Genomic DNA, 16,100 nt, shown 5'->3' on the forward strand with positions numbered 1-16,100 from the left:
AACCAACTGTACTTTAGGTCAAAAATACAGTGTTTTTCAAAAACTAAGTCTGGTAAATTTTCTTTTTTTTTTTTTTGAGATAGATTCTCCCTCTGTTGCCCAGACTGGAGTGCAATGGCGCGATCTCAGCTCACTGCCACCTCCACGTCCCAGGTTCAAGCAATTTTCCTGCCTCAGCCTCCTGAGTAGCTGGGATTACAGGCATGCGCCACCATGCCCAGCTAGTTTTTTTTTTAAGTTTTAGTAGAGATGGGGTTTCACCATGTTGGTCAGCTGGTCTCGAACTCCTGGCCTCGCGTTGGCTTCCCAAAGTGCTAGGATTACAGGCATGAGCCACAGGGCCTGGCTGACAGCAACCATTTCTTTACTTCACAATTTCATGGGCCAAAAATTTGGGCTGGCCTTAACTGGCAGTTGTTCAGGTCTTGGCTGTGCCCATTCCAGCATCTGGGTGTAGCTGGGCAGTTATGCTTCTGGAAGGTAGGTGGACATTGGTTGGGGTTAAGCAGGAGAATGGGCCATGTGTGTCTTATCACCTAGCATGCTACTTTGGTCTGTTCACTAGGCTACTGTCAGGGTTTGAAGAAAGAGCAGAAGCGGGCCAGGCCTCTTGATACCTGGGCTTGGAAATGAATGGCACACTGCTACTTCGGCTGCATTCCTTGGGTCAAAAGGACTCACAAAATTAGCCCAGATTCAAAAAGAAAGGAAGTAGACTCCATTCTTGTTATGAATGGTTATAAAGTTACATTGTTGTGGTGTGCTTTTAGAGGAAGGTGGATTGTCATCTTTGCATTCTATCACAATTCCCTTGACCATTGCACATATTGCCCCTTTATTATGTAAATATTACACTGGCGAGCCAATATGTGTTCATTCTATACAGTTCCAATATCATCACTCAGTATGAAAAAAATTAATAAAAACGAGATCTCTTTCAGAATTCATTTGTTCCAAAGTTAGATTTTATTTTACTTTTATATTAGGCCATTGCTTTTTTGAAAGTTTTTTTCCTGGGCATTATTATTGCCCTCTTGCTTTTTTCAGCAGAAATACGTGCTTACTTTACAATACCTATAATATTTTATGGCTCTTTAGTTTCTTTAATAAATGTATTCCATTTTTTTCATAAAGTTATCCTGGATCTAAATGACTTTGGTTATAATTTGCACAGATTGCTTTGCAGGCTGTCATCCTGGGATTTCTTTTCATGCATATTTTGGTTTGTTGCACAGTTCTTTGTACCTTACATCTTTTCTTGATTTTTACCATTGTTTTGCTGGGGGATAGCTTTACCATCTTCTGCAGAATATAAGTAAATTTTCTGAGGTTTCGAATGTCAGAAAATAGATTTATTTTCCTTCTATGTTTACCAAAAATTTGTCTGGATATAGAATTCCAGGATCAGAATATCTTCCTTCAGTACTTAAAAAATCTTGCACAACCATCTTCTAGTTTTTACCACTTCTAATGAAAAATTTGAAAGAGCATGACTTTCTTGTTCCTTTGTAGATTCTGTATTTTGTTTATTCTCTTTCTAAGATGTAGGATTTCTCTATCATTTTGCTTTGAAATTTCACAAAAATGTCTTTAAGCACGGATTTTCTGTTGATATTTCTTGGATCCTTTTAAAGTTTCTGTCTCTCAAGCTTTGGGAAATTTTCTTTTATTGCTTTAATAGTAATCTTCCCTTTCTTTTCTCTGTTCTTACTAGAATTTCTGTTAATTCGATATTTTACTTCTTAGGTTGATTCTCTCTCTGTTTTTCTTTCTTTCTCTCTCACTCTCCCTCCTCTATTTTTCTTTCATTCTCTCTCACTCCACATCCTGGAAGATTTCCTTAGCTTTACTTTTTAAACTTCTGATTGAATTTTAAAATTTTTGTTATGGATTCAAGGGAGTATATGTGCAAATTTTTTGCATGGATATGTTGTGTAATGGTCAGGTTTGGGCTGCTAGTATACACATCACCCAAGTAGTGAATGTTGTTCCCAATAGGTAAGTTTTCAACCCTTTTCCCCCTTTCTCCTTCCTCCTTTGGAGCTCCCAGTGTCTATGATTTCCATATTTATGTCCATGTGCACCCATTGTTTATCTCTCACTTATAAGTGAGGACATGCAGTATTTGATTTTGTGTTTCTGAGTTAATTCAGTTAGGATGATGGCCTTCAGCTCCATCCATGTTGCTGCAAAAGACATGATTTCATTCTTTTTTATGGCTGCATGGTTGAATTTTAGATTTTTAAAATTATGCTTTTAATTTTTGTTTTTTAATTTTTAGATTTCTCTCCATACATTACTTTTCAAAAAAGGAAAAAAAAAATCTTAACTTTATATTCTTTGCCCATGAGGAATATTCAGTCTTCTTTAATTGATCTTCTTTCATGTGTTAACATCTATGTTTGCTATATCTTCAGGTCTTTTCAGCTAATAGCTCTTGAAAAGAAAGAAAGATGCTGTTTATGGTTTAACATTTAGTGGGGTAGCAATGAAATACTCATATTGGATATTACTACATTATCCAGATGTCACTATATTACAGAATATGGTAAGACTGTTATATTCTCCTCTCCCAGCTGTCCTTAGATTGTGTGATATATGGGACAGGAACTCTTACCATACATGTATATAAATATGCTTAATTAACATAGACAGATTTCTTGTCAGTGGTTGGTATATTAATCTGGCAAATCCTCCTTCTCCTGTCCTGCCAAATTTTGGATCTTTTGAAAGTCTGCCAATCTAGTTTTTAATGGCTCTAAATATGGGGAACCCTTTATTTGGGCTTTCTTGAAACAGGTGCCTGCCTTCTTGCTGCTCTTGTAGTAAGTCTTTTGGGTTGTTCTATTTTTTGCTCATCCCTGTTCAAAATTCCAGAAAGTTGCTCTCTTCCTCAGTGGATAGATTTGCTTGGTTGACTCTCAAACTCAGTTCATATTTTAATAAGCCCTTTTTGAATTCTCTAAGGGCCATGGTTTCATGTTGTCATCTTTTGTTTTTCTCCTGTGAATACATCCAGCTGTGTACCTTCACCATCAGCAGAAGTGTCCCCTAGACCCCCCTTGAGAGTTTCCACCCACACTTTTTCCTGTGATACTTTTCCCCATCCATGATGAGACAGTGTTTTCTTTGCTATTTATGGTAGCCTTTTGGAAACACACAGATTAGGTAAATAAGACGAGACCTGAGAAATCATTTAGACTTTCACTTTTTTTTGGGGGGGGGGAATCAATGTTCAGGATTTAATATTTTTTTAAACAAGTCTAAAGTATCTTATTCAATGAATTTTACCTGTGAGAACATTCATTCATTTAAGAATATACATTGAATCATTCTATGTGACAACCATTTGCTGGGTATTTGGTGATCAGAGAACAGATGTGTATTCGATTCAGGTATTAATAAAATAATCACACAAATAAATGTAAAATTACACAAGAACTGTGAAGAGGAGGGAAAATGCCATGATAATTAATCATGGTCTTGTAGAGTGAGGAAAGGTAAAATAGACAAGACTTAATGATTGGTTAAGTAATGTCAAGGTGGGAGAGAAAGAAAGGTATCAAGGTGGGAGAGAAAGAAAGGTATCAAGGTGGGAGAGAAAGAACAATGTCCAAAGTAATTTCAAGGATCAAGGCATGAGCAGATAGATGGACTTGGGTGGGTAACACTGGATGGGGGCCAAGTTTGACAGGAAGAAAGAAGACTATGTGTCGAATTCTGGACGTGCCAAATTTGAAGAACTGTTTCAACATTTGAGTATAGATATCATATAGACAATTAACTATACAGTAGCTTCCCACTTATCTATGCGGGATATGTTCCAAGACCCCCAGTAGGATGCCTGAAACTGTAGAAAGTACTGAACTGTATATATTCTGTTTTTCCTATACATATATACCTATGATAAAGTTTAACTTGTAGGCACAGTAATGTGTCCGGAATTGGTGGGTTCTTGGTCTCACTGACTTCAGGAATGAAGCCGTGGACCCTCACGGTGAGTGTTACAGTTCTTAAAGGTGATGTGTCCAGAATTTTTTCCTTCTGATATTCGGACATGTTTGGAGTTTCTTCCTTCTGGTGGGCTCATGGTCTCACTGGCTTCAGGAGTGAAGCTGCAGACCTTCGCGGTGAGTGTCACAGCTCTTAAGGTGGCATGTCTGGAGTTGTTCATTCCTCCTGGTGGGTTTGTGGTCTCGCTGGCCTTAGGAGTGAAGCTGCAGACCTTCGCAGTGAGTGTTACAGCTCATAAAGGCAGTGTGGACCCAAAGAGTGAGCAGCAGCAAGATTTATTGCAAAGAGTGAAAGAACAAAGCTTCCACAGTGTGGAAGGGGACCCAACTGGGTTGCCACTGCTGGCTGGGGCAGCCTGCTTTTATTCCCTTATCTGGCCCCACCCACATCCTGTTGATTGGTCCATTTTACAGAGAGCTGATTGGTCCATTTTACAGAGAGCTAATTGGTCCGTTTTGACAGGGTGCTGATTGGTGTGTTTACAAACCTTGAGCTAGACAGAGTGCTGATTGGTGTATTTACAATCCCTTAGCTAGACATAAATGTTCTCCAAGTCCCCACCAGATTAGCTAGATACAGAGTGCTGATTGGTGCATTTACAAACCTTGAGCTAGACACAGAGTGCTGATTGATATATCTACAATTCCTTAGCTAGACATAAATGTTCTCCAAGTCTCCACTAGACTCAGGAGCCCAGTTGGGTTCACCCAGTGGTTCCTGCACCAGGGCCACAGGCGGAGCTGCCTGCCATTCCTGTGCCATGCACCCGCACTCCTTAGCCCTTGGGCGGTCAATGGGACCAGGCACTGCGGAGCAGGGGGCGGTGCTCGTTGGGGAGGGTCGGACCACGCAGGACCCCACGGCCGTGTGGGGAGGTTCGGGCATGGCAGGCTGCAGGTCCCGAGCCCTGCCCCGCAGGGAGGCAGCTGAGGCCCAGCAAGAATTCCAGTGCAGTGCTGGTGGGCTGGCACTGCTGGGGGACCCAGCACACCCTCTGCAGCTGCTGGCCCAGGTGCTAACCCCTTGACTGCCTGGGGTTGTTGGCTCTGGCCAGCCGCTCCGAGTGCAGGGCCACCGAGCCCACGCCCACCCAGAATTTGCGCTGGCCTGCAAGTGCCGCGTGCAGCCCTGGTTCCTGCCCACACCTCTCCCTCCACACCTCCCCGCAAGCTGAGGGAGCTGGCTCCGGCCTCGACCAGCCCAGAGAGGGGCTCCCACAGTGCAGTGGCAGGCTGAAGGGCTCCTCAAGCATGGCCAGAGTGGGCGCTGAGGCTGAGGAGGCGCCGAGAGCGAGCGAGGGCTGCGAGGGCTGCCAGCACGCTGTCACCTCTCAGTAAGAGATTAACAACAGTGACTAATAATAAAATAGAACAATTATAGGCCGGGTGTGGTGGCTCACTCCTGTAATCCTAGCACTTTGGGAGGCTGAGGCAGGTGGATCACAAGGTCAGGAGATAGAGACCATCCTGGCTAACATAGTGAAACCCCATCTCTACTAAAAATACAAAAAATTAGCCGGGCGTGGTGGCAGGCACCTGTAGTCCCAGCTACTCGGGAGGCTGAGGCAGGAGAATGGCATGAACCTGGGAGGCGGAGCTTGCAATGAGCCAAGATTGCATCACTGCACTTCAGCCTGGGTGACAAAGCAAGACTCTGTCAAAAAAAAAAAAAAAAAAAAAGATTTTAAATTGTGATATCAATAATATAAAATAGGGTGACCTGGTCAGTGGGGATCTGAGCAGTGGGTGCCCATTCAGTGGGGCCTACTCACTAGGGTCATAGTCAGGGGCATCTGGTCACCTGGGGCCTGCTTAATAGGGGCCTGGTAAGTGGCAGCCTGTTCCCTGGAGGACTGGTCAGTGGGGCCTCATCTGTGGGGCCAGGCAATGGGGTCATGATCAGTGGAACCTGATCAATGAGGCCTTGTCAGTAAGGTCCTGGTCAGTAAGGTCCTGGTCTGTAAAGTCCTGGTCATTGTGGGCCTGGCAGTGGGGGCCTGGTTAGTGGGGTGTGGTCATGGGGTTCTAATCAGTGAGGGTGTGGTCAGGGAGGACCTGATGTCTGGGATCCGGTCAGCAGGGACCTGGTGCGGGGGCTGCTGAGCACTGCTGGGGGATGTCAGGTGCAATGCACGTTATCAAAGGCCGTGTGGACAGCTCGGATGGGCCAGTGGTGCCCAAAGGCCCAGTCAAAATTGGACAAAGCAGGTGTTTGGATGGACCTGGGAGATCTTGCTCAGAGATTTTGACAGGACAAAGGCAAAGGAAGGGCCAGAGTGGCCGGTGAGATGGTCACAGTCTATGGGCTGCAAAGGATGGAGTGAGCCAGGGAACAGGCAGGGTGGGCAGCTGGGGTGCAGGGAGAGGCAGGTGCATGCTGGGAGGTCAGACCCTCTCAGTGCTGTGGGGGCGTCAGGTGGGGTGGGCTCCAGGTGCACCCTCAGTGCACTGGGCAGGTCTTGGCCCAGGCTCCCTGGACCCTGGCCGAGTGATGTGGTCACTCCCTGGGGGACTGCTATCGGGCCCTGGCCACCTACCCTGGGCAGTGCTGTCCCATCTCAGGACTGGACTTTCTCAGATCCTGCAGAGGGCACAGCCTCCAGCCCAGGAGGGGCAGCCCCATGGTGCAGCCCAAGCTCTCCATGGGCCTGGAGCATCCTCTGCCAGCCCTGCGCTCCCTCTTCTCCCAGGTCCCACTTTTCCAGTGTCAGCCAGTAGGGAGGCCCCATCCTCCCTTCCCTATGTGTCTCCTGGGCTGAAACTTGCGGCGGATTGGGACAGGGATGGTGCTTCCCTCAGGCCCATTTAGGGAGGGGACTGGCTCCCATCCCGGCACAGGTCCTCAGCTCTGCCTTGGTTGCCTTAGAGTGAGAAGGATCAGTCAGTGCCCTGAAGGTAAATGTAAGAGACTGTCTGTGCTGTGTGGGAGGCTGGTCTAGGGATGGAGGACTTAACAGGTCCTCCCAGTCTGTCAGGCCTGGGCAATACTGTCCTATCTCAGGACTCAGAAAGTCCAGTCCTGCGATGGGACAGTGCTGCCCAGGGTGGGTGGCTGGGGCCTGACAGCAGTCCCCCAGGGAGTGACCACATCACCCAGGCGGGGTCCAGGGAGCCTGGCCTGAGACCTGCCCAGTGCATTGAGGGTACACCTGGAGCCCACTCCACCTGATACCCCCACAGCCCTTGCAGGGTCTGACCTCCCAGCAGGGTCATTCACTCATCTGGGGCAGGGGAGTTCAGCGCCTTCAGCAGCCTCCATGAAGGCTGCCCCCCCAGACCCCCTCACCCCACCTACACATGCACAGAGCTGGAAGGTCTGTCCCCACCACCACTCCAGAGTGTGAGAAATGGAGAGGCAGTGGGATGGGGACTCTGTGCTTCGCATGTTGGTTGAGCTAAGAGGGCCCATCTCCACCCCAGCCTTTGTCAGGGAGAGAAGGGGCTTCCCAGGGGCAGACATTATCTATTCTCCACCAGGATACCCAGGGTCAAGACTTCTCCCACTTCTGAAATCAGGGTCCAGCACTGCCCCACCCAAACTTCCACTATTTTGTGACACATGAAGCTACTGGGCTGTGGCACTTCCTGGAGCCTGCATGGAGATGTTCAGACCTATGACATCTCTGTAAACCTTCTCCCTACAGCTGAATAAAGCTTGAGGTAGACAGTAAGTAGTGGAAAGATAGGTTGAACCTTATTTCAGAGTGGGATCTTCATAGGTTTTTCTCATCTTGTTTTTATAATTTTTTGGTGTTTGTGTAAAGACAGTATTATGGAAACGTAAGGTTTGGTGAAGGAACTCAGGATGAAAGTGGGCTTACAGCACCACTGTCAGCATCCCTCCATGTCCTGTCGCTTCTAGAAACCAAGCCCACACCAAGCGTGGCACAAATAAAAGCCATTACCTTCTTATGAATAAAAAACCATATATATTGTGGAATATTAAATGTTCTGCATGTACTAACATTAGAGAAAATACTTTTTGTCTACATACAGTGAATTTTTTCTTGGGGACTTGTTTTTCTCTAGGGAAGGCTAAAAAACAATTTGTGACTGACCAAATTAGATACCTCCCCGAAGAAGACAGTGGTGATGGTGGCTGGAGGCACCGGGTGTCTTCAGCCGGTGCTGAGGGGGACTGACTGGAGATACAGCTTTCTTGGGGAGCAAGAGTTGGGGATGTTGCAGGCCCCATTGCTCATTGTTGCACCGGACACTTTTCAAGGGCTGCTGATCTCTGATTTGCCTGTCTCTACTGGGACAACTCTGGCTCTTGGGAGTGGCTTGTTGACTGCTGGCTGCATAGCTCAGCATTCTGCTGTGTTCTGAGTAGAAGGGGTGCCTGTGGTTGCAGGGAAACCCACAGACTGGGGCTTGAAACTGCTGTTTTTGCTGATTTACCTTCAAGGCATGGCGCGCATGGCAAAGTGACATTTTCTCCTCCAGCATCTGTCCAACTGCTGTCATGAGCTCCTGAGCTTCAGCACTGCTGCTGTACATGCATGATCGGTTTTTTACTGTTTTTTGGCTCTCGGCAGTGACTGGTGCTAGCTTCCTTTTTTTCTTTGAAAAAACCCTCTGAAAAAATTGCTTGATGTTTTCTCCAAAGTGGTTTATTGAAAGAGGCTGTTTCTTTGATGGCAGTAGCTGGACGCCTTCATTCTGATGGGTGTCTTCTGTCTTCCTGCCTGGGGTAAGTTGAGGAGTCCTCAATCCTTGAAACATTTCTTCATGTTTTTCTAACTTGGGCTTCCTAGAGTTCTCACTCTTGTGAGTAGGGGGAAACATTGGGCTTTGGCTCTTGCATGAACCTTGACAGTTTGGGTTCCTGGGCTCCTTGTGCCCCACGTTGCTCCTTATGGCTGCCATGAGGTCACATAGCTCCTGGGAAGCCCGCATGTTCCCAGTAGACATGCTCTGGAGATGGCCCTGGGGCACTCGAGAAGCCAAATTCTCTGAAGCATGGGGCAGAACAGATGCTTGCCCATCAGGAAGGAGCACAACAGTGGCAGAAACTTGAGGCTGGGTCTCTGACTTCATGGCCATTCCAGGCTCAAATTCACTAACAACATCCTCGATAAGACACAGCTTTCTGGGATCTTGGGAGACAGACATTCTAGGGAGTATAGAGATTTTGCTGGCCCCTGGAGCCTCGAAACCACGGACATTCTCACTTGTGGCTTGGAGGTTTGCCATCATACAGGTTGCCAAGGGGACTCTGGGTTGTGGCACTGCCTCCCTGGTCTCTCCAGCCCTTGAAGATTGGGCTCCTAAGCTCCTGCTCTGCTGGGTGCTGCCTGTGAGACTGTATGTGAGGGGCTTAGATGGCCACCTGCCCTCCTGTCCAGCTGTAGGAGCCTTCAAGGACCCATGATCATTCCAAGATGGGATCCCTCGCGGGGCCCTCTGGAACTGCTTACACGCAGGTGAGGAGGCCTGAAGACTCTCTGGCATATGAACAGATGCTTTGGTCAGCACCTGCTTTCTCAGACTTGCCATTGGTGGCTCTCTAAGGAACGTGGCCACCTCAACTTTTGAGCCAGCCCCAGATTCACAGGTGGCTGAGGAGGGACCGGCAAGCTGTATCAGGGACAAGGATGAAACCTTTTCCAGTTTAAAGCACTGAATGGGCTTGAGGACCCTGAGGGGTAGACCCCACCTGTGTTTGGCCCAAAACCTCACAATATGGGCTCCCAGCACCTGCTGAGTACATGGCTCAAGGAAGGAAAGCACCTGGGCTGTGTTCACACAGGCTTTCCCACTTTTCAGGGCTGCTAGATTGCTGGTTTTCACGTGGGTGTTGGACACGGAAAAAGCCTGGTTGACAGCAAGTCAGGATCGATGCACACTCATGGGGCTCAAGCCCTCGTTGGTCTGGCCCAACTTCCTGCCCACGTGGGCTTTCAGGATGTTTTCTATATGATTCCTTTCTGTGCATCTTAATAAATCACTTCCCGAGTCACTCCTCAAGGGCTTCCTCAAGTTCCTTTCTGAATCCTCAGAGGTCACCCCCAGAACCGTACCTGGGAAGCTTTCCATGTCCCTGGATAGATTTTGCGGGGTCTCACCCAGAATTTGCCCCAGATGTGGGCACGGGTCCCTCTCTAGCTGGAACTTCACCTTCTGTGCCTCCTTGCTGCTTTTGCCTGTGGACATGGAGGCCTGCCAGGGCCTGGGTTTGCCCTTGGCCTGACTTGTCCCTGGCGATTCATCCTGAAGCTGCATCAGATCCAGAGACGCTTGGATTCTTCCACGTTGCCCCATGTGTTACTCCAGTTGTCTCTGGAGTTCAGGACTGACTGGAAAGTTCTCAGGTAGAATGGATGTCAGTCTTTCCTGGGGAAGGTTAGGAGTGGAGACACTAAAGACGTCCTGAGATTTTTGGACCCTAGAGGGTAAAGCCAACCCATCTTCTAGTTGTTTCCTCAACAAAGGCCATTCAGGGTGCTGAGTTTCCGGTAGGGAGAGAGCTTGCACTTTATTCTGCGATGCAGGGCAAGCTACTCCAGTGTTCTTGATCGGGGATGGAAAAGCAGGAGATAGGACTGGGAAAGAGGATTGAAGATGGGCCTGAGCCTCGGCCTGAGCCCTAGGTGTGGGCCGGGATTGGGGTGTGGAGGAAATAAAGGGTTGGGACTCAGGCCCCAGATGGGACCGGGGCTGGGCCTGGAAAAGCAGTGGGGACATTGTAGTCTCCCTTTGAATTGGGCAGACATTGGAAACTTGATTGAAGAAAGAAGGAGACTGTAAAGTGCAAGACCGGTCAGTGACCCAGGCATTAGCCACCAGGGATTCGCTGTGCAGAGAGGGGAGGCCCCAGAAAAGCTGGCTATAATTCTTCTGAAAACTTTCCTGCAAGAGCCTAGGATCTGAGAACTTCTGAGGACTGGGCAGCTCTTTCAAGTTCTCTCCCTTGTTCCAGAAGGGTTTTGGGGTTGTGGTGTCCTGCTCAGCATCCAGTGATTTAAACAAATTCCCCAAAGAATTTAAGTGCTTTTCTGGGGTCGTTTGGTTTGTAAATGATCCATCATTTTCTTTTTCTTCCCAAATGTTGACCTTGGCTCTTTCTGTGACTTGTATCCCCACGACATTCTGGCCATCAGAGCTGAGCAAAAATGGGCTACCAGCTTCCATCTGACAGATCTCTGGTGGGTGGTGGGAAAGATGATCTTGCTGGACTGGTGAATTGAAGACGCATGAGGTTCTGGTGGTCTCCTGTCACCAGGAGAAGGCAGAAACTTGACTGTTTGAGCCGCCAAGGCCTGAGATGGCTGGGACAGAAGCCACCAAATCCTCACGTGGAGACAAGCTTTGAGGGACAGTGCCCAGTGGAAGTGCCACTGAGTCACAGTGAGATGGAGTTATCAGAGTGGAGTCCCGTAGGGGAGGAGCAGTGAAGTCTTTTGGAGGAGGCGGAGAGCAGGCCAGAGGATCAGGGGTGTGTGGTGGGTGAGGGAAAAGTGCAGGTGGCTCGGGTGAGGGGTGTTCTAGGAGAAGGGAAGGTTCTGGTGGCTGGGAGTCACTTAGGGAGGAGACTGAGGTGGTCATTGGGCCTGGTGATGGGGTGGTGGCCAGATCCTGAGGATGCTTGATTTGAGGATCTGGGGAAGCTAACGGGTAGAGAATGGGAGCAGCGTCTTCCATAGGCTCAAGAGAAGACTGGGAGGCTCCATCAGGTGCTCTTTTGCCCACCTCACCTCGGGGGTCTGGACCGGAGAGCTGACCAAAGTCACCTTTGTCAAGGTGTGGCCCCAGGAGGCTGCAGGAGACAGGAGGCACACGCTGCAGCCAGGAGCAGGTGGGTTTGGAGGGCAGAGTGGGTGCTCGGTCCACAGCCTCTCCACCACCCCACACCCTGACCGCCCAATTCTCCTGCTACCCCTCGCCCCAGGGTTTTTACTCCCATCCTCTGTCCCCCTGGTCTCCCCATCCCAGGTCAGCTCCAGGCTGCCTATGGCCCTGGGGTCGCATCCCAGCCCTGGTAGGAAGGATGCAGGGAAGGGGAAGTGCCTCACCTCTGCAGTTGTGAAAGCAGGTCCCAAGTCTCCTCCAGGCCTCTCGGGCACTCTCTACAAGCTGGAAATCAGGAGACTGGGTTAGGGCAGTGAGGGAGGGGCCTGGGATCTCACAGGAAGCTGAGTGGATGTTTCTTTAGGGAAGACCTTGGGGAATTAGACCCTGGAACCCACCCATCTGTGTCCAAAGCCACATGGCCCCAATGGTAATAGCAAGGCATGGAGGACAGGGCTTTGTCATTCACAAAGGGCTTCTACACACGGACCCTCCACTCCCACAGTCCTCACAACTGCCCTGTGGGGAGAAAGGACTGGGGTGGTCTCAAAGAGGAATCAGCCTTAGCAGAGTTGAACAGCTGTTCCCAGGGAGCGGAAGGCCCCCTCACCCCCCTCCGCATCCAGGCAGGCATTGGTCTCCCCAGGACACACACACTGCCCCCTGCTGGGTAACTCCCAGTCCCTGGCCTACCATGGCTTCATTCCGGCATGGAATCTGAGAAGGACCCGGGGTTCTGATTTCCTTCCTAGGAGCCCCACCTCAGGCTTCTTCAACTGACTTCTTCAGAGTCAGTTCCCTCCGGGACAGACGAGATCAAATTAACTCTAGTGTGCCCTGGCAGAGCCTTACCTCTCAGACTGTGGTTTTTCATCCTGCCTCTGGGCCTCCCCCTCCACCCTACTGGACACTGGGAGACACGATGATGTGGGGAGACAAGATGACATGGGGAGACAAGATGACGCTGGGAGACAAGATGACACTGGGAGACAAGAAATGGCGAGGATCTAGGACCAGCTCTCCCTCTCCGCCCCCAGCCCAGCCGCAGCACGCTGCACTCACGAACTGTATGGCTCTGTCTTGCTCAGGGAGCTCTGTGTGCTTCCTCCCACTTATGTTTAAATGGATGATAAACTGCTTTTCTTCTTACAAAAACAGGAAGAGGGGGCTGGGCACGGTGTCTCACGCCTATAATCCGAGCACTTTGGGAGGCCGAGGCGGGTGGATCACCTGAGGTCAGGAGTTTGAGACCAGCCTGGCCATGGTGAAACCACGTCTCTACTAAAAATACAAAAATTAGCCAGGCATGGTGGTGGGCGCCTGTAATCCCCAGCTACTCAGGACGCTAAGACAGGAGAATAGCTTGAACTCGGGAAGCAAAGGTTGCAGTGAGCCGATATCACTCCATTTCACTGCAGCACGTGTGACAGAACAAGACTCTATCTCAAAAAATAAAAAGAAATAAATAAAAATAACACACAAACACATACACACACACACACACACACACACGCACACACAGAGGGATTTTCAATATGAGGTCCAACATGGACGCTATCATTCCCTGTTCCTCGGCTCTAGGAACACCCAGGCTCAGGCCCGCAGGCACCACTGAGCTGTCAGGTAGGATTTTGCTTCCCAGGAGACCAGAGGAGACGCTGGGCCCCGGTGGGAGGCCCTCGGGGGCCCAGGACAGGCCCCATATCACCCCACACAGAGGAGGCTGGGCCCAGAGCCACCTGCCCCAGGAAGGGGCTGATGAGCTAGGGCTCAGGGCCTGGCCTCGGACAGAGACCTCCCCTGTCTCATGACCAGAGACCTCCCCTGTCTCATGACCAGAGACCTGCCCCGTCTCATGACCAGTCCTGGCCGCTAAGCCCACGGGTTTGATTTTGCCTTGACACCTCCTGCGCTCCCCCACAGATGGACTGAGAGCTTGGCATGGAAATCCCAGTACACGATCTACCCCTACCAACCCCTGGCTGCCCTGCCTCTCCCTGGAAGGATGATGTTCTGCTCTCTCCTGAGACTTCCCATCGCAGAAATCTCTCCACTGGATTTGGAAAAGTGGAACTATAATAAAAAGAAAGGAGAGAATCAAGCTCTGTGGGTCGGGACTGAGGGCTCCTTACCTTTCTCTTCCCAGGTGATGGTGAGGGTGGGTCGTCACAACGGAGGTAAGAGAAGTAGGGGAGTAATAGGAAGAAGAACCCCAGGGCAAACACCAAGGTGAGGAAGATATCCAACACCCATGGTGTGGAGCTGGGGGCGTTTAGTGATGAGGCACTAAGTAATTTTAGAGGAAAGGGAAGATTCTCCATGTGAATAGGCGCGTTGCTTTCAAGCAACTGAGCTCTGGACATCCCTGTGGAGACTAGGGACTGGGGCCCAGGCCTGCGTCACAGAGCTGGGGCCTTCACATCACAAAGGCTCCTTTGTTGGGGAGGGGCAGTGAGAGGGGGAGGGGCAGTGGGAGGGGGAGGCTGAAGCACAGCTCCTCCCCACCCCCCAAGCCGGGGATCCCTCCACCCTCCCACCTTCCAGATCCCTCCTTCCCACTAAGTTTTGTCAGTGATAGAACTCAGCCAATTTTCTATTCTTTCTCCCTGGAACACAGATATTACCTGGTTCCTTTTATCTGTTGGAGATGGTGGCTTGAGGCTACCTACTTTATAGCCCTTGAAAATCTGAAGTTGATTCTGAAATTTTGGCTATGTACCAGGGATTTTTATTCTCAGAATCTCGTTCGTCCTCAACTCCAGCTTTCCCACACAATGTTTTTGTCTTATATCAATCCAGGGACAAAATGTAAATTCCTTTCACTCTTATTTAGTTTTGCAAATTTTGAATAGTAAGTTTTAAAAAATTATTTCTATCTCACTTTCTTTTTTTTAATTTTTTTGAGACAGAGTCTCTCTCTGTCACCCAGGCTGGAGTGCAGTGGCGTGATCTTGGCTCACTGCAAGCTCCACCTCCCGGGTTCAAGCCATTCTCCTGCCTCAGCCTCCGAAGTAGCTGGGACTACAGGTGTCCGCTGCCACCACGCCTGGCTAATTTCTTTTTGTATTTTTAGTAGAGATGGGGTTTCGCAGTGTTAGCCAGGATGGTCTCGATCTCCTGACCTCGTGATCCGCCAGCCTCAGCCTCCCAAAGTGCTGGGATTACAGGTGTGAGCCACTGTGGCCAGCCTTCTATCTCACTTTCAATTAAAGGGACCTACCCACATACAATTAAGATTTTTTTATTTTTTAAAATTTTATTGATGTACTTATGTATTTATTTTAAGTTCCAGAGTACATGTACAAGACATGCAGTTTTCCTTTTTTTTTTTTGAAACAGAGTCTCGCTCTGTTACCAGGCTGAAGTGCAGTGGTGCGATCTTGGCTCACTGCAACCTCTGCCTCCTGGGTTCAAGCAAGTCTCCTCCCTCAGCCTCCCGAGTAGCTGGGACTACAGGCATGTGCCACCACGCCCAGCTACTTTTTGTATTTTTAATTGAGATGGGGTTTCACCATGTTGGTCAGGATGGTCTTGATCTCTTGACCTCATGATCCACCCGCCTTGGCCTCCCAAAGTGCTGGGATTACAGGCGTGAGCCACGGCGCCCGGCCAGATTACAACATTTAATATTGTTAAGATGGCAATACTTTGTTCAGTGCAATCCCTGTTTAAATTCTAATGATGTTTTTTGCAGAAATCGAAAAACGTATCCTAACATTTATAAGGAGTGTTAAGAAAGTCCAAATAGCCTGAACAATTTGGAATAAGAAGAATAGAGTTGGACTCATGCTTCCTGATTTCAAAACTTACTTTAAGGCTATAGCAATCAAAACAGCATGGTACACAGTGTGGCATAAGACAGATATATATGTAATCCCAGCACTTTGGGAGGCCAAAGTGGGCAGATCACTTAAGGTCAGGAGTTTGAGACCATCCTGGCCAACATGGTGAAACTCTGTCTCTACTAAAAATACAAAAATTAGCTGGGCATGGTGACACGTGCCTCTAGTCTCAGCTACTCGGGAGGCTGAGGCAGAAGAATCACTTGAACCCAGGAAGTGGAGGTTGCAGTGAGCCGAGATCGTGCCACTGCATTCCAGCCTGGGTGACAGAGTGAGACTCTGTCTCAAAAAAATAAATAAATAAAGGAAGACAGATATCAGACATATAAATAAAAAGAACAGAATAGAGAGCCCAGAAATAAACCCTTGTACATATGTTCAAATGATTTTCAACCAGGGTGCCAAGACCATGTGGAAGGACAATCTTTTCAACAAATGGTGTTGAAAAAGCTGG

The 16,100-nt window shown here is 48.9% G+C and overlaps 1 protein-coding gene across 1 annotated transcript; it reads right to left on the bottom strand.

Moving 5' to 3' along the window:
* Nucleotides 1–7,922: 7,922 nt before the first annotated feature.
* Nucleotides 7,923–14,167, bottom strand: LOC129043566 (putative spermatogenesis-associated protein 31C1). Its single transcript, XM_054500229.1, is given in 4 exon segments — nt 7,923–11,772; nt 12,029–12,089; nt 12,657–12,786; nt 13,937–14,167. Coding segments are annotated over 4 exon segments (4,119 nt in total). The 3' UTR covers nt 7,923–8,075.
* Nucleotides 14,168–16,100: the final 1,933 nt, after the last annotated feature.

The sequence above is a fragment of the Pongo pygmaeus genome, chromosome 13, assembly GCF_028885625.2.
Source record: "Pongo pygmaeus isolate AG05252 chromosome 13, NHGRI_mPonPyg2-v2.0_pri, whole genome shotgun sequence".
NCBI lineage: Eukaryota > Metazoa > Chordata > Mammalia > Primates > Hominidae > Pongo > Pongo pygmaeus.